General features: G+C 45.5%; 2 protein-coding genes and 1 non-coding gene across 3 annotated transcripts in view; 2 read left to right on the top strand and 1 right to left on the bottom strand.

Annotated features, from left to right (window-relative positions):
* Positions 1-19,011, bottom strand: part of LOC126007121 (monocyte to macrophage differentiation factor) — a 225,214-nt gene that overhangs the window by 43,206 nt on the left and 162,997 nt on the right. The window lies entirely within an intron of this gene.
* On the top strand, positions 2,553-8,745 carry SMG8 (SMG8 nonsense mediated mRNA decay factor). Its single transcript, XM_049771413.1, has 4 exons — positions 2,553-4,326; positions 5,847-5,992; positions 6,173-7,045; positions 8,318-8,745. Exons 1-4 carry the CDS (start codon positions 2,553-2,555, stop codon positions 8,513-8,515), a joined length of 2,991 nt encoding a protein of 996 aa, XP_049627370.1. The 3' UTR covers positions 8,516-8,745.
* LOC126030663 (small nucleolar RNA SNORA14) lies at positions 5,550-5,684 on the top strand. The gene has a single exon (XR_007503154.1). It is a non-coding gene; the product is annotated as a small nucleolar RNA SNORA14 (small nucleolar RNA).

The following is a 19,011-nucleotide window of genomic DNA, read 5'->3' as shown; positions in this document are numbered from 1 at the left end:
CAGGAGCAATTTCTGAGCGCACAGCCAGGAGTAACCCCTGAGCATCATTGGGTCTGGCCCAAAAACCAAAAAAAAAAAAAAAAATGCCCCTGGAGGGGCCGGAGTGATAGTAGAGTAATAGGGCATTTGCCTTGCATGATGCTTACCCAGACAGACCCGGGTTTGATTCCTAGCATCCCATATAGTCCCCCAAGCCTGTCAGGAGCTATTTCTGAGTGCAGAGCCAGGAATAACCCTTGAGCATTGCCAGGTGTGTCCAAAAATAAAAGAAAAAGAAATTGCTCCTGGCAGGCTTGGGGACCATATGGGATGCTGAGGATCAAATCCGAGTCAGTCTCTGGTCGGCCACATACAAGGCAAACACCTTACTACTATGCTATCACTCCAGTCCCTCTATTATGTATAATTTTAGACATGTGCATATGTAGGCTTATGTATATATACACAGGTACTATAGGGCATATATGAGCTACAAACATGCCTATTTCTCCAATACTATCAACTTTGTTTCCCTATTGAGGTCCTTTCTTTTTTTGTTTTGTTTTTGGGTCACACCTGGCGGTGCTCAGGGTTAACTCCTGGCTCTGAGCTCAGAAATTGCTCCTGGCAGACTTTTTTTTTGGGTCACACCCAGCATTGCTCAGGGGTTACTCCTGGTTCCACGCTCAGAAATCACTCCTGGCAGGCACAGGGGACCATATGGGATGCCGGGATTTGAACCAATGACCTTCTGCATGAAAGGCACATGCCTTACCTTCATGCTATCTCTCTGGCCCAGCTCCTGGCAGACTTGTGGGACCATATAGGATGCCGGGAATCAAAATGGGTTCTGTCCTGAGTTGGCTGTGTTCAAGGTAAATGCCCTACCACTGTGCTATAGCTCTGGCCCAAGTGGGATCCTTTCATCTTTCAGCAAAGTATTAGAATTCTTTTTACTCCATTTTTTGTTTGTTTTCTGATTTTTTTTTTTTGAGAGTACACTCACTTGTGCTCAGTGATTATTCCTGGCTCTGCAGAATCACTCCTGTCAGGCTTTGGGGACCACATGAGGTAGGCAATTGCCCTACCCACAGTATTATAGCTCCACCACCTTGTTGCTCCCATTTTCTTCAAAATAGTATTTTGACTTTTTTGTTTTTGTTTTTGGGCCACACCCGGTAACGCTCAGGGGTTACTCTTGGCTATGTGCTCAGAAGTTGCTCCTGGCTTGGGGGACCATATGGGACACCGGGGGATTGAACCTCGGTCCGTCCAAGGCTAGCGCAGGCAAGGCAGGCACCTTACCTTTAGCGCCACCGCCCGGCCCCTCAAAATAGTATTTTCTAGGTGCTTTTTCATGGAAGGGATTGTCACTATTTGTCATTCCAAGTAAGAATTCAGGGCAGGGCTAGTCCGATGGCAGTGGTTTATCAGAACTTATTAACGTTAGTATCACAGAAGTTGGTATATAACCCCCCCCCCCCCACTGCTCAATTTGACTGGCTTAAAAAAAAAAAAAAGAAAAGAATTAAGGGCAGGAAGGATATTACAATGGCTAGGGCACTTGCCTTGCACGTGGCCTACTCGGGTTTGATTTCAGCACTAAATATGGTCTCCTGAGCATTGCCCAGTCATGGTTTCAAAGAAACAAACAAGCAAAAACTCATTATACAAAAGGGTTTTGAAAAATGTTTTTGGTTTTTTTTTGGGGGGGGGGAGGGGGCACAGCCGGCAGCGCTCAGGGTTTACTCCTGGCTCTACACTCAGAAGTCACTCCTGACTTGGGGGAATCATATGGGATGCCCGAACTCAAACCACCGTTCTTTTGCATGTAAAGCAAACGCCCTACCTTCATGCTATCTCTCCGGCTCCGAAAAATGTTTCTAGAGTGGTGTTACTCCCTGTAAAGTAGGTATAAAATCATTAGCATTTACCTGAAATTCAACCCAATTCAGTAGGTCTGAGATTTGGACCTAAGAGTTTGCATTTCTAACAGACTCCTCTTTCCAACTGCAAATCAGACCTTATGTAGTAGTCTCTGGAGCTAAAACTCAACCACTTTCCTACTTTCCTAAGTCCCTTCACACAATTCTTTTTTGATTCTTTGTATCTTTGGGTTAGTGAGGGCACACTGGCAATGCTCAGGAATTATTCCTGGCACTGCACTCAGGAATTTCTCCTGGCTCTGCTAGGGATGGGGCCAACCCATACTATAGGACCCAGACTGTATGGCCCAACCCATACTATTTCACACTTTAGTTTTGCAGCATTTCTGTATTCTCTGAAATGCAAAATAACTGCTTCCAAGCGTGTCTCTGTTATCTCAATTCCCCCAGCCTGAGATTGAGGGAGGGAAAGCTTAAAGCTGCGATAGCGTTGGCATGGGGGGGAAAAGAAAAAAAAAAAAAAAAACTCAAGGAAGACCTTGGCGAGGTGGAAGCCGAGGCGGAACCTAAAGCTCAGCGGAACCTAAAACTCGGAGGCCTACCGGAAACGCAAAGGCCGAGGCGAGCGACGGAAGCCGGCGGCGTTTCGGGGACGGACCGGAAGTAGTAGAGCGTCGTCTCGGCACCATGGCGGGTCCGGTGAGCTTGCGGGAGCTCCTTCTGGGCTCTGCAGCCTGGCCCGGCCCCGAGAGCGCCGAGGGCTCGGCCACGGAAGGCGGAGGAAGCGCCGCGGGCGGCCCGGAGCCTCCTTGGCGGGAGGACGAGATCTGCGTGGTGGGCATCTTCGGCAAGACGGCGCTGCGGCTCACTTCCGAGAAGTTCTCGCTGGTGAACGCCGTGTGCGACCGCCAGGTCTTCCCCCTCTTCCGCCCCCAGGACCCCGAGGACCCGGGCGCTGGCAGCAGCCCCGAGGCCGGCGCCGCCGGGGAGGCAGGTGGAGCCGGGGATCCCGGGGCTGGGGATCCCGTGCGCGGAGCTGCAGCAGGAGCTGGAGCTGGAGCTGCTGCAGCCGAAGGCAATCGGCCGGAACCTGCGCCCCAGGATTACAGCCTCCTGCAGGCCTACTACAACCAAGAGAGCAAAGTTCTGTACCTCCTCCTCACTTCCATCTGCGACAATTCTCAGCTCCTCCGAGCTTGCCGGGCCCTTCAGAGCGGGGCAGCCGGGGGCGGCCTCCCTTTACCCCATGCAGAAGCGCACGAGTTTTGGAAGCACCAAGAGAAGCTGCAGTGTCTCAGCCTCCTCTATCTTTTCTCCGTCTGTCACATCCTGCTCCTGGTGCATCCCACTTGCTCCTTCGACATCACTTACGACCGCGTCTTCCGAGCCCTGGATGGCCTGAGACAGAAAGTACTGCCTCTGCTCAAAACGGCCATTAAGGATTGCCCCGTGGGCAAAGACTGGAAGCTCAACTGCCGGCCTTGCCCACCCAGACTCCTTTTTCTTTTTCAACTCAATGGCGCCCTCAAAGTGGAACCCCCCCGGAGCCAAGATCCAGCTCATCCCGATAAACCCAAAAAACATTCTCCGAAAAGGAGACTGCAGCATGCCCTGGAGGACCAGATCTATAGGATTTTCCGCAAGAGCCGGGTCTTAACTAACCAGAGTATCAACTGCCTCTTTACTGTGCCTGCCAACCAAGCTTTTGTTTATATTGTGCCCGGAAGTCAGGAGGAGGACCCAGTAGGCATGTTGCTGGACCAACTTAGGAGTCATTGTACTGTGAAGGACTCAGAATCTTTGCTGGTACCTGCACCCCTTTCTGGGCCCAGGCGATATCAGGTGATGAGGCAGCATAACCGACAGCAACTGTCTTTTCATATTGACAGCAGCAGTTCCAGTTCTTCTGGGCAGCTAGTGGATTTTACTCTTAGGGAATTCCTGTGGCAACATGTGGAACTGGTCCTCAGCAAGAAGGGTTTCGATGACAGTGTCGGCCGAAACCCTCAGCCTTCCCATTTTGAACTTCCCACTTATCAGAAGTGGATCTCGGCTGCTTCCAAACTGTACGAAGTGGCTATTAATGGGAAAGAGGAAGACCTGGGATCTCCCACTGGGGAGCTGACATCTAAGATTTTAAGCAGTATTAAAGTGTTGGAAGGGTTTTTGGATATCGATACCAAATTTTCAGAAAACCGATGCCAGAAGGCTTTACCCATGGCCCACAGTGCCTATCAGTCCAATTTGCCTCACAATTACACAATGACTGTCCATAAGAATCAGCTTGCTCAGGCCCTGCGAGTATATAGTCAACATGCGAGGGGTCCAGCTTTTCATAAGTATGCCATGCAATTGCACGAAGACTGCTACAAGTTTTGGAGCAATGGCCATCAGCTCTGTGAGGAGAGGAGCTTAACAGACCAACATTGTGTACATAAGTTTCACTCATTACCTAAATCAGGTAACTAAAATTGTTTCAACATTTTTCTTTGTTTTTGGTTTTTGGCCACACTGGTGATGCTCAGGAGTTACTCCTGCTTATGCACATAGAAATCGCACCTGGCTACAGGGACCATATGGCCTGTTTCAACTTTTTTTTTTTTTTTTTTGGGGGGGGTCATACCCGGCAACGCTCAGGGGTTACTCCTGGCTTACGCTCAGAAATCGCTCCTGGTAGGCTTGGGGGACCATATGGGATGCCGGGATTCGAACCACCATCCTTCTGCATGCAAGGCAGATGCCTTACCTCCATGCTACCTCTCCTGCCCTCGTTTCAACATTCTTTTTTTTTTTTGGGCCACACCCGTTTGACGCTCAGGGGTTACTCCTGGCTATGAGCTCAGAAATCGCCCCTGGCTTGGGGAGACCATATGGGACGCCGGGGGGTCGAACCGCGGTCCGCCCTACGCTAGCGCTTGTAAGGCAGACACCTTACCTCTAGCGCCACCTTCCCGGCCCCTCGTTTCAACATTCTTAAAGCAAGTTTAAGCTGTGTGTGTATGCTTGTTTTAAGATATTTTGTTTATTATATATAGATACTTTAAAAAGAGTCTTACATAAATTTAAATGTATTAGGTTTAAATTATCTCTCCTGTAAATATCAGGAAAATATCACGGACAAGTATGTGATTCACCTGGTAGAATATATACCTTGCACGTGCAAGTTGTTAGCCTAAATGGTGTACAAGCAGTGCTGGGAGTGGCCCAAAATATGAAAACATCAGCTATGACAGCTAAATATTAACTTTTGGAGAGAGACACATTCCACTCAGTAATACTCAGGGCTTTCTCTTGATTTTATACTGAGGGAACCATGATTCAGGGTGCCAGGAATTGAACCTGGGTCAGCACTATGCAAGTCAAGCACCCTATTCACTATGCTATAACTTTGGTCCTTGTAAATTTTTTTATTGTTGTTGCTTAGGGGCTAAACCCAGATCCTCTAACATACTAAACTTGTACTTTACTACCAAGCTACTTCCCAGCCTCTATAATACATATACCTTGTAGTTTTTGTTGGACTAAAATGAATTAATAAACTTTAAGGTTATGATCATGGTGTTAAAAATTTATTTAGAAACCATAAAACTTGAGGAAGCAGCTAGAGAGGCTAGCAGGATGGATAGTTGTCAGGGACAGGTAAGTTCAGGGTGGCTTACGGAGCCTGCTTAAAAGGTTAGCTGAGTGCATTCTTAAATCCTCTTGGTAGCATGGCTCGAGTTGCTTCCAAGATATGAGCAAATGCTATAGAAATTGCAAGGGAGTCCAAAGGGCCTCGCTCTTCCTGTGGCTAGGTCTTATTTCATACCTGCGATATTTAAAAAAACAAACAAACCATAAAACTTGAGGTTATAGATTATTTGGTACATTATTACTTGCTTTTTCAGTGTGTTCAGTCTGAGTTAGAAGCCATAGACTATAGACTTTAAGATGAATTTGATCCCACATTGCAAGAAGTTTATTGTGAATGCTCTTTTTCAGGAGAGAAACCAGAAGCTGATAGAAACCCTCCTGTGCTGTATCATAATAGCCGAGCTCGATCCACTGGAGCCTGTAACTGTGGAAGAAAACAAGCACCCCGAGATGATCCCTTTGATATCAAAGCAGCTAACTATGACTTTTATCAGGTAGACTGAATTTCTTCTCATGTCTTTCCTTTATTGTGTTTGTCATCTAATTCAGATTGTTTGTTGTTCTCTTGACAATGTGAAGGTTTTTTTTGTTGTTGTTTTTTTGGGCTGAAGTTGTTATTTTAAATGAAAATTTCACAAGTTGGTTCCTATTTTTTCTCTTTTTGTTTTATATAGCTTTTGGAAGAAAAATGTTGTGGAAAACTGGATCATATCAATTTCCCAGTATTTGAACCAAGTACTCCAGACCCTGCTCCTGCCAAAAATGAATCTTCTCCAGCTCCTTCAGATGCAGATGCTGATAAACTTAAAGAAAAAGAACCTCAGACACAAGGAGAGAGCACCAGCTTGAGTTTAGCTTTGAGTTTAGGCCAATCTACAGATAGTCTTGGTACTTATCCTGCTGATCCACAAGCAGGAGGAGATAATCCAGAAGTGCATGGTCAAGGAGAAGTAAAAACTGAGAAAAGACCAAACTTAGTTGATAGACAGGCATCCACTGTTGAATATCTCCCGGGCATGCTACATTCAAATTGCCCTAAAGGCCTTCTACCCAAATTCTCCAGCTGGTCACTTGTTAAACTAGGCCCAGCTAAGTCTTACAACTTTCATACAGGTTTGGACCAACAAGGCTTCATTCCAGGAACAAATTATCTTATGCCTTGGGACATTGTCATCAGGACTAGAGCTGAGGATGAAGGAGACTTGGACACAAATTCTTGGCCTGCTCCAAATAAAGCTATTCCTGGAAAGAGAAGTGCAGTTGTCATGGGAAGAGGAAGGCGAAGAGATGATATAGCTCGAGCATTTGTGGGCTTTGAATATGAAGATTCTCGAGGTCGGAGGTTTATGTGTTCAGGACCTGACAAAGTAATGAAAGTTATGGGAAGTGGGCCAAAGGAATCAGCTTTGAAGGCCCTGAACAGTGATATGCCCTTATATATTCTGTCATCATCTCAGGGCCGAGGGCTAAAACCACATTATGCTCAGCTCATGAGACTTTTTGTGGTGGTTCCTGATGCTCCTTTGCAGATAATATTAATGCCTCAGGTAAGAAATTTTTATCTTGGCACAAAAAATACTGAGACTTGTTTTTTCAAAACTATGTAATAATACCAAATAAGTAATTAAGCAGGTCATAATTTAAATACAGAAATATTTTGTACCCAATACTCAGTTTCTTTAAAAATAAGTTAAGGGGAGGCTGGACCGATAGCACAGTGGTAAAGCATTTGCCTTCCACATGGCTGACCCTGGATGGACCTCGGTTCGATCCCCGGCGTCCCATATGGGCGTCCCATATGGTCCCTCAAGCCAGGAGCGCTTTCTGAGTGCATAGCCAGGAATAACCACTGAACGTCACTGAGTGTGGCCCAAAAAACAAAAAAAAAAAGAAAAAAGTTAAGGGTATATGCATCAGTTTACATTATTTGGTCCAAAGGAAAAACTTTTTTAGGTGTATGAGGGGCTATATCTGACTGTTGTCAGGTCCTATTCATGGCTCTGTGCTCAAGGCAGGGCTTGGGGAACCATATAAGGTACTGGGTATCAAACCTGGGTCATCTTGCAAGACAAATGCTCTACCCACTGTACTATCACTCTAACCCCAGGAAAAACATATAAAGTTAAAATTCTGTAGAAGGCTTGGCATATTCTTCACCTATCTTTTTTTTTTTTTTTTTGGTTTTTGGGCCACACCCGTTTGACGCTCAGGGGTTACTCCTGGCTATGAGCTCAGAAATCGCCCCTGGCTTGGGGAGACCATATGGGACGCCGGGGGATCGAACCGCAGTCCGTCCTACGCTAGCGCTTGTAAGGCAGACACCTTACCTCTAGCGCCACCTTCCCGGCCCCTATTCTTCACCTATCAAGGGTACATGAGCTACATGTGCAGAGACCCAAGTTGAATCTTTAAATTCCTCGTACCAGATGCCCCCCCCCCCCACAGTACTACCAGAAGTAGCCCTAGGGGCACAAAGAATTACTGGGATTTAGCAAGGAGTGGCTCATGGAGTCCCCTGCACAGTGTTCAGGAGTTCTAACTGCCCCTCCTTCCCCCAAAAAACATGTAGAAAGGCAGGATAATATTTTGAGGAACTATTAACCTGTTTAATGTTATATAACTTTTGCTCTTATTTAGGCATTTCTCTTTCTGGTGTTTCTTATTGAAAAATGTTTAAAAATAATATCAAAAAACATAGCTAATATCACTTAAAAATCCTAATAACTTGGATCAGAAATAAAAAGATGTTACAAAAGATGCTATGAAACACAAATGACCATTTAAAAAAATAAATAATAATGATATTTCTTATTTTTCAGGTTCAACCAGGTCCACCACCATGCCCAGTATTCTACCCAGAAAAGCAGGAAATCACTCTCCCACCTGATGGTCTCTGGGTTTTGAGGTTTCCTTATGCGTATGTGACTGAAAGAGGACCTTGTTTTCCTCCCAAGGAAAATGTGCAGTTAATGAGTTATAAGGTGCTCCGTGGGGTTCTTAAAGCTATAACACAATAAGTTTTATAGTCAAGTTGGTCTTAATTTGCACTGGGTTTTGATTTTGGTATGTTTATGTGCTAATTTTTTGGTTATGTGTATTCTATGTTTTCTTGAATCAAAATGTGCTTTGGTTACGAATTTCAGTATTTGAACAATAATTGTTCTATTTTATGATATTGATATTTATTGTAAATGGGTCTATAACTTCCTAATAAACTTGGTTACCTAGAAAGAACATAAAGTACAAAGTAGGTGCTTCTATTTTCTCTTGCTTATGTTTCATCGTTTATAATAAAACACGTTTCTGATATTGCTAATATTGCATATCATGTTAAATTCAAGTTTAGTTTTTACTAAAATGATATTTGTCTGAAATTTAAGATGCTTTTTCTGAAATTATTTCCCAAATAATCAGAAAGCACTCTATCCTCTAAATATCTGTCTGTCCTTTTATGTTTACAAAAGGAAATTTATTGGAGCTGGAGTGATAGTACAGTGGGTATTGCATTTGCTTTGCATAGAGTCGACCTAGGTTTAATCCTCAGCATCCCTTATGGTCCCTTGTGCCTGCCAGGAATGACTTCTGAGTGGAAAGCCATGAGCACAGCCAGAGGAAACCTAAAAACCAAACCCCTGGACCCCCCCAAAAGGAAATTTTTTTCAAAAGCATAAGGGAGCATTTATTTGAGCAAGGTGATAAACAAGTATCTTAAAATCATTTATTTTCCTGGTAGATCCATATTTGGTAGTGTATGGGCTGCTTCTCAGTTCTGTGAATAGAGATTGTTCCTTGCTCTGCTCTTGGAACCATGCAGTGCTGAGATCAAATCTGGTGCCTCCCATGTGATCAAAAGCATGCACTTAAACTCTTTAAGCAATCTTTCCAGCTATATGACTTAACTGTTTTGTTTTGTTACTGTTTTGCAACCACATTCAGCTCTGCTCCGGGGTCACTTTTGGTGATGCTCTGGAGAACACATACTGTGCCAGGGATTAAACCAAAATTGGCTGCTTGCAAGGAAGCACTTCACTCTGTACACTTTCTCTCCAGCCCCACATAATACTCTTTGGAAATTTCTATTCTTTGTAGACTGGGGAGATGATGCAAAAGCTGAGCTACTATGCAAGCAGGTAGATCTAGGTCAATCTTGGACATTAATGTGATTCACAAAGCACTGCCGGGAATAACTCCCACGCACAGAATGGGAATAGACACTGAGCTTCAGGTGTGGCTCAAATAAAAAAAGCATATAATAATTCTGTATTATGGTTATTTTAGTACTATCAATGTGTTGACGCAGGTTTATTACCAATCTGAATCAATTCTCTCTGACTTTTTCTTTGTTTTTGATTTTGTTTTTCTTTACTTCTGGCTCTGCTCAGAAATTGCTCCTGACAGAATGACCATATGGGATGCTGGGATTTGAACCACTGTCGGTCCTGGGTCAGCTGCTTGCAAGGCAAATGCCCTATCCCATGCTATCTCTCTGGCCCTCTCTGATTTTTTTCTAAATAAAACTACTTCACAGAAAAAAAAGAAACATTGTCATGCAATTCTAGCATAATTGATTATACATTGCAAAACTTGGATCTTAAAAATGTTAGAAATTTTGGGGCTGGAGAGAGAGCATGGAGGTAAAGGCTTTTGCCTTGCATGCAGAAGGACGGCGGTTTGAATCCCGGCATTCCATGTGGTCCCCCGAGCCTGCCAGGAGTAACCCCTGAGCGTTGCTGGGTGTGGACCCCCCCCCCCAAAAAAAAACAAAAGACAAAAAATTTTGTTGATGGAATAATGGCACAGCGGTAGGGCATTTGCCTTGCATGCAGCCCAGACCTGGGTTCAATCCCAGCATCCCATATGGTCCACCAGGCCTAACAGGAGTGATTTATTTCTTTTTGGGGGAGGGGTCCACACCCTGTGATGCTAAGGGATTACTCCTAGCTATGCGTTCAGAAATTGCTCCTGGCTTGGGGGACCATATGGGACGACAGGGATCAAATTGAGGTTCGTCTTGGGTCAGCGGCGTGCAAGGCAACTGCTGTATAGCTGCACTATTGCTCTGCCCCTGCCAGGAGTGATCCCTCAGTGCCACTGGGGACCCAACCCCCCCCAATGTTTTTTTATTAAGTAAAATTAGAAATCTTGTCTCAGGGCTGGAGAGATAGCATGGAGGTAGGGAGGGTATTTGCCTTGCATGCAGAAGGACGGTGATTCAAATCCTGGCATCCCATATGGTCCCCTGAGCCTGCCCGAAGCGATTTCTGAGCCAGGAGTAACCCCTGTGTGTTGCCGGGTGTGACCCAAAAACCAAACAAAAAAAGAATCTTGTCTCAGGGGCTGGGCGGTGGTGCAAGAGGTAAGGTGCTTGCCTTGCCTGTGCTAGCCTTGGATGGACCACGGTTTGATCCCCCAGCGTCCCATATGGTCCCCCAAGCCAGGAGCGACTTCTGAGTGCATAGCCAGGAGTAACCCCTGAGCGTCACTGGGTGTAGCCCAAAAACCAAAAAAAAAAAAAAAAAAAAAAAAAAAAAAAAAGAATCTTGTCTCAGGGCGGGAGAGACGGGAGAGAGCATAGCAGGAGGGCGGTTGCCTTGTATGCCGCCAACCCAGGACAGATAGTGGTTCGAATTCCAGCATCCCATTTGGTCCCTGTGCCTGCCAGGAGCGATTTCTGAGTGCAGAGCCAGGAGTAATCCCCTGAGCACCACCGAATATGACCCAACAAAAACAAAAACAAAAAGAAATTTTGTCTCAGGGGCCGGAGAAGAATATGACCCAACAAAAACAAAAACAAAAAGAAATTTTGTCTCAGGGGCCGGAGAAATGGCACAGCGGTAGGACGTTTATTTGCCTTGCACACAGCAGATCCAGGACAGATGGTGGTTTAAATCCCAGTATTTCATATGGTCCCCTGGGCCTGCCAGGAGCTATTTCTGAGCACAGAGCCACGAGTAACCCCTGAGCACCGCCAGGTATAACTTAAAAACTAAAAAAAAAAAAGAAAAGAAAAAGAAATCTTGTCTTAATTTGATTTGAGATTAAAATATTAAAATACAGAGCAGAGGGCCCGGAGAGATAGCACAGCGGTGCTTGCCTTGCAAGCAGCCGATCCAGGACCAAAGGTGGTTGGTTCGAATCCCGGTGTCCCATATGGTCCCCCGTGCCTGCCAGGAGCTATTTCTGAGCAGACAGCCAGGAGTAACCCCTGAGCAACGCCGGGTGTGGCCCAAAAACCAAAAAAAGAAAAAAAAAAAAGAAAAAAGAAAAAAATATACAGAGCAGAGGAGATGTATAGGGATTAAGGTGCTTGCCTTGTGTGTGGCCAATCCAAGTTCAGTTCCCTCCCCAGCACTGCCAGTTAGGGTTCAAAAATTAATAAGAAAAACGATTTTAATACATTATTTCATATATCTTGCTACCAGTCGTTTAGACTTGGACTTGAAACTTCATCAGGACAGGGTCAAAGAGATTGCTCACTCTGCTGGAGCACATGCTTTGCAAGCAGGACATGTGAGTTCAGTCCTCTAAATATCACTGGAAACAACCCCTGAGCACTGGATTGGGAACACATAAGATGTGAGCCTCAGACAAAAAAATTAATATATAGGGAGAAACTGGCAACTAACTTTTTTAATTAAGGGTATTTCTAGTTTTTTTTTTTTAGGCCACAACTGGCTGTGCTCAGGGCTTAGTTCTGGCCGCACTCAGGAATTACTCCTGGGGATGCTCTGGGGAACTTTATGGAGGCGGAGGATCAACCTTAGAGTGAATGTCCTACCCACTGTACTACTGCTCCTGTCTTCCTAAAGTTAGCATCTAGAGGGAGGTGGCTAGGATTCCCACTGGAAAGTGGCTATGAATAACAGGCCATAAATCTGGTTTACAAAACATCAGCACATCATAGGTGTCTTGAGTTTGAGAATACTATTCAACTTTAACTTCCATTTTCCTCACTTGTCTGCAATGTTTCTCTTAGAAATCACATTCCCTCTAAGTGAAGAGTAGATGTTAGTGGCAGGGATTTTCCTAGAATTTTTTTTTTTTAAGCCATACACACTGGTGCTCAGGGCTTACTCCTGACTGAGTTCAGGTATCAGCTAGTGGCGGTGCTTGGAGGGAACATATGATAGAACGCAGGTCGGCTGCATTCAAGGCAAGCGTCTTTTTTTTTTTTTTTTTTTTTTTTTTGGTTTTTGGGCCACACCCGGCGGTGCTCAGGGGTTACTCCTGGCTGTCTGCTCAGAAATAGCTCCTGGCAGGCACGGGGGACCATATGGGACACCGGGATTCGAACCAACCACCTTTGGTCCTGGGTCGGCAGCTTGCAAGGCAAACGCCGCTGTGCTATCTCTCCGGGCCCAAGGCAAGCGTCTTAACCGCTCTGTTATTGCTCTGGCCCCTCTGCTATTTTTTTATTCTTTGTTTATTCGGACCTGAGGGACACCCATTTTTTCTTAGGAGAGATAGTGGTGTGGCGCTGGTTGTCAATGCTGGGCGTGCCCTCTAGTGAGGAGCTGCTGGAAGTGCAGGCCGCTGCAGCAGCACCAGTGGGGTCTCGGTCTCTTAATGAGGTTTATTCACCTTAGAGTGGCCTGCGGAGGCTACTTCCGCCGCGATTTTGAGCTACCTCGCACCCCTAACTTCAAACAGGCAGCTCGGCTATCAAGTCTATTTTGAAGTTTTTATTTGCCTCTCGAACAGGGCGATTTTTTTTTTCTTTTTGAGTCACACTCAGTAATGCTCAGGGGTTACTCCTGGCTATGTGCTCAGAAATCGCTCCTGGCTTGGGGGACCATATGGGATGCCAGGAGATTGAATCCAGGTCTGTCCTAGGTCAGCTGCTTACAAGGCAAATGCCCTGGGCCCGGAGAGATAGCACAGCGGTGTTTGCCTTGCAAGCAGCCGATCCAGGACCAAAGGTGTTCGGTTCGAATCCCGGTGTCCCATATGGTCCCCCGTGCCTGCCAGGAGCAATTTCTGAGCACAGAGCCAGGAGTAACCCCTGAGCAACGCCGGGTGTGGCCCCAAAACAAAAACAAAAAAAAACAAAAACAAGGCAAATGCCCTATTGCTTGCACCACCCTCCAGCTCCTTTTTGTTTTGGGGCCACACCCGGCAGTGCTCTGGGGTTACTCCTGGCTCTGTGCTCAGAAATTGCTCCTGGCAGGTTGTGGGACCATATGGGATGCCGGGGATCGAACCCAGAACTACTTTGTACAAGACAACTGCTCTACCTGTTGATCTGTCACTCCAGCCCCAAGATGAATTTTCTTGTCTTTATCTTAATAAGCTCTCCCTTTGGTGAGGAGTGCACTGGGAAACCCCTGTGGCCCAGGGACTGCTCAATGCTACAACAGTCATCTGGGTATTGTTGGTTCCATTTTTTTAAAATATATAATTAATTAGCTAATTAATTTAGTGAGTTTGGGTGCTACACACGTCGGTGCTCAGGGCTTACTACTGGTTTTGCATTCAGAGTTCACTCCTGGGAGGGTTCCTGGTACCCTAGACTATTGGAGATAGAACCTGGCCAGCCACTTATAAGGTACAGCTCCAGTTTTTTTCGTTTTTTTCTTTGATTTTTTGGCAGTGCTCAGGGGTTACTCAGAAATCGTTCTTTGGCATGTTTGGAATACCATATGGGATGCCGGAGATCAAACCTTGTCTGTCCCAGGTTTTGCATGCAAGGCAAAAGCTCTACCCACTGTTTTCAAGTTTTTGTTTTATTATTATTATTATTATTATTATTATTATTATTATGTTGTTGTTGTTGTTGTTGTTGTTCTTTAGGGAATTGTTTCCCAAAGCCGTGCCCAGGAGTCTCCGAGCACCTCTTGGCTATAGCATTTGGAAATGTAATGCTATGGCTCAGGGAAGAGGGCTAGTGATGGTGTTTGGCAGGAGGGACAGAGCTACATCAGAAGGTTGGGAAGGGTGGGAAAGAAATGGCAGGGTGTCATATGGTGCCAGGGTAAGAACTTGAATCTTAGAGTCACTATCTCCTCTGCCCTTATTATTTGAAATATTATTTGTGTGTATGTGCAATGCTCCATATTTAACCCAAGTCTCATGCATACAAGACATGTATTCTAATGTTGAGTCACTATCCTGGCACTGTGGAATGTATATATAAAAATATATTTATAAAATAATTTTTAATAATTCAGTACATTTTCTAAATACATGTTACTATATTAGACTTTTTGTTTTGGGTCCTTGGGGCTACACCTAGGCACACTCAGGGCCTACTCCTGGTTCTGTGCACAGGAGTCACTCCTGGTGGTATCAAACTCATGTTGATAAGCACCCTAACCTGGGGCCGGAGAGTTGGCACAGCAGTGTTTGCCTTGCAAGCAGCCGATCCAGGACCTAAGGTGGTTGGTTCGAATCCCGGCGTCCCATATGGTCCCTCTGTGCCTGCCAGGAGCTATTTCTGAGCAGATAGCCAGGAGTAACCCCTGAGCACCGCTGGGTGTGGCCAAAAAAAAAAAAAAAAAAAAGCACCCTAACCTCTGTCAGTACTACCTCTCCAGTCATTTATGATGCAAAATAATTAAAGTAGGGCTTAAGGATCATGCTTGATGTATGTAAGCAGCACTGGGAGCAAACTCCTGGCCTCATACTTGCCAGGCAGGTGCTTTACCACTGAACTCTCTCTTTGACCCTGGATAGTTTTGTTTTTTCGATCACACTCAGCAGTGCTGAAGACTCAATCCTAGCTCTGCGCTCAGGATCATGTCTAGAGGGACTCAAGGTGGCGCCAGAGAATCAGCCACTTGTAAGGCAAGTGCTCAAAGCAAACGCTCTATCCACTGTGCTATTTCTCTGGTCCATATGATATACATTTTTTTTTTTTTTTAGCATGGCACTCGAATTACTCGGTTACTTCTGGCTCTGCTCATAAATAGAACCTGGCAGGCACAGGGGACCAGATGGGATGCCGGGGTTCGAAGCCCGGTCCGTCCTGGGTTGCTGTGTACAAAACACCCTATCAGTGTGCTATTACTCTGGCCCATTTTTTCTTCATATTTTTAAAGCCCCTCTAAGAGGTGAGAAATACTGTTGCGCCCACTTTGTAGATTTAGAAGATGAGACTGAGTGATCTGAGCACAATCAGTATGTCAATATTTTTTTTTCTGTTTGTTTGTTTTGGGTGCTCAGGGGTAATTCCTGGCTCTGCACTCAGAAATTGCTCCTGGCAGGCTCAAGGGACCATACGGGATGGGATGCTGGGGATTGAACCTGGGTCCATCCTGGGTCAGCAGCATTAACCGACCCAGTTAGGGCAAGGAAACGCCCTACTGCTGTGCTATCACTCGGATTCAGTATGTGAATGTTATAGTTAAAATTCTAAGTTCAGGGCCCGGAGAGATAGCACAGAGGTGTTTGCCTTGCAAGCAGCCGATCCAGGACCAAAGGTGGTTGGTTCGAATCCCGGTGTCCCATATGGTCCCCCATGCCTGCCAGGAGCTATTTCTGAGCAGACAGCCAGGAGTAACCCCTGAGCACCGCTGGGTGTGGCCCAAAAACCAAAAAAACTTTTTTTCAAGAAAAAAGGCAAAAAGGCTTGGGAGCTGCATTTTATTTTTGTTATTGAATAAGGTTAGAAGGGTAGGGGTAGGGGGCCAGGCTGAGAGTGCTCAGAACTAACTCCTGGTTCTATGCTCAGGAATTGCTCCTAGCAATATATCAGGGACCCATATTCAAGCAGCTATTTCCTCTACCATCTGACCAAACCCAGGAATGGCATTTCACTGTGAGTAGAGAGGAGACAGTGCATTTCATGAATATTTGACTAATAAGCCAGCAGTTCACCAGTGTGAAAATATGAAGCATTCTATTTTGCTTCTATAAATGAGTGAGTTTAATATTTTAGCAAACAAGTTTAATATTTTACTCCTCCATCATAACAGTTCTTTTGGATTCCAAATAATAGGGGTTAATTCACACTTGAAATTTTTTTGTTTGAGTGTATGGCTTAAATAGATGTGTCTAGAGGTAGTTTTGGCTCTGTGCTTAGGAGTATCTCTCTGTGTTGCCCTGAGTACCCTGTGGTGGGGATAGAATCCAGGACTTTTCTTGGAAAACTTTTACTTCAGCTCTTTAAACTTGGGTTTCCCATGGGTATGCAAATGCCTCCTTCCTTCCTTCCTTCCTTCCTTCCTTCCTTCCTTCCTTCCTTCCTTCCTTCCTTCCTTCCTTCCTTCCTTCCTTCCTTCCTTCCTTCCTTCCTTCCTTCCTTCCTTGTTTCCTTGTTTCCTCCCTCCCTCTCTTCCTTCCTTCTTCCCTCTTTACTTCCTCCCTTTCATCCCTCCCTCCTTCCTTCCTTCCTTCCCTCCCTCTTCCCTCTCCTCCCTCCTCCCTCTCCTCCCTCACTCTATCCTTCCCTTCTTCCTTTCTCCCCCTCACTCCCTTCTTCCCTCTTTCCATTCTTTTTTTTTGTTTTGTTTTTTCGGGCCACACCCGTTTGATGCTCAGGGGTTACTGGCTTGGGGGGATCATATGGGATGCCAGGGGATCCAACCGCGGTCCTTCCTTGGCTAGCGCTTGCAAGGCAGACACCTTACCTCTAGCGCCACCTCGCTGGCTCCCCCTCTTTCCATTCTTTCCTTCTTTTTGTTCTTCCTTTCTTCCTTCCCTCCCTTCTTCCTTCCCTTCCTTCCTTCCCTCCCCCTTCCCTTCTTCCTTCCTCCCTCCCTTCCATCCTTTTCTTTTTTTAATTTATTTTTTGGTGTTTTATTTGGGGGTGGGTCACACCCGGCAGCACTTATGGGTTACCCCTGGCTCTATGCTCAGAAATCGCTCCTGGCAGGCTCCAGGGACCATATGGGATGCTGGGATTCAAACCACCGTCCTTCTGCATTCAAGGCAAACGCCAGACCTTCATGCTATCTCCCCTGCCCTTCCATCCCTTTCCTCCATCCCTTTCTTCCCTCCTTCCTTCCCTCTTTCCTTCCTTCCTTCTTTCCCTTTCTTCCCTACTCCCTCCCTCCCTCCCTCCCTCCCTCCCTCCCTCCCTCCCTCCCTCCCTCCCTCCCTCCCTCCCTCCTTCCTTCCTTCCTTCCTTCCTTCCTTCCTTCCTTCCTTCCTTCCTTCCTTCCTTCCTTCCTTCCTTCCTTCCTTCCTTTTTTCCTTTACTCCTTTCTTCCCTCCTTCCTTCTCTCAATAGGTGGCAGGTCACCACCTAGGCACATAATTTATACATTTCAGCCCTTGTATTCAAGACATATATCTGTATTCCTTTGAGGCACATAAATAAAGCAGATGTTATATTGTTAGATAAAGCCATACATCTTGTTTACTGAGTCCTGTATTTGTTGTATGTATTCTGGTCCCTGCCCTCTCCAGTCCTAGAGAAATTTCCTTATCTCCTTTCCAGCACTGGGTGGGCCACCTGGTCTTCATTTAGTTTTCCTAGGTTCAGGCTTGAACTGTGTAATAGCATCACTCTGGTTCACATTTTTTCTTTCCTTTTTTGGTTTTTGATTCTGTTATTTGGGCCACACCCAGTTATGCTTGGGGGTTACTCCTGGCTATGTGCTCAGAAATCGCTCCTGTCTTGGGGAACCATATGGGACACTGGGGGATCTAACCACAGTCCGTCCTAGGTCAGCCACTTGCAAGGCAAAGGCCCTATCACTGTGCCACCACTCTGACCCCACATTTTCTTTATTTCTTTTGTTATTGGCTTTTGGACCACACTCAGCTGGGCTCTGTGCTCAGGGATCACTCCTGTCATGGCTTGAGGAATCATATAAAATAACAAGGATTGACGTAAGTAGGCACATATCTTTCTAGACACCAGAATTTTTTATTTAAATAGATTTTTGTTGTTGTTATTGTTGTTTTTTAAACTGAGGTATCTTGAAAGGTATTACGAGAAAGGTTTACCTTGCACATTTTCAACTCTGGTTTAATTTCCACACCACATATGTTTCACTGAGTCCTGCCAGGAGAGATCAATCCCTGAATGCAGAGCTAAGAGTAGGCCTGAACATCAATGGGTGTAACAAAACAAAACAAAACAAACCTGAGGAAATGTAAAGGCTTTTTGTTTTTAGTGTGTGTTAATAAGGGGAAGGGGATTTGGATACATCTGGCAATGCTCAAGGCTTAGTCCTGACTCTGCACTCAGAGATTATTCCTTGTGGATTTGGGGGACCAAACAAGATGCTCGGATTGTACCTAGGGGTTAGCCTGTACCATCGTTAGCCTGTACATGGCAAACACCCTACCTTTCTACTTCATTTCACTCTTTTTCATTTTTAATTTAATTTTTTTGGGTCACACCCAGGGGTGCTCAGGGCACCATATGGGATGCCAGGGATTAAACTAGCTCTGTGCTCAGGAGTCATTTCTGGCAGTGACCAGGGGATTATATGGGATGCTGAGGATCGTATCCAAGTGCAAGACAAACATCCTACTTTCTGTGCTATCGCTCTGACCTGTAATGTAGGTTTTTTTTTTTTTTTTTTTTTGCAGGTGGGGGCGGATTTTGGGTCATACCCAGCAG

Source organism: Suncus etruscus, chromosome 1 (genome assembly GCF_024139225.1).
Source record: "Suncus etruscus isolate mSunEtr1 chromosome 1, mSunEtr1.pri.cur, whole genome shotgun sequence".
Taxonomy (NCBI): Eukaryota; Metazoa; Chordata; class Mammalia; order Eulipotyphla; family Soricidae; genus Suncus; species Suncus etruscus.
This window is presented reverse-complemented; position numbering and strand designations above follow the sequence as displayed.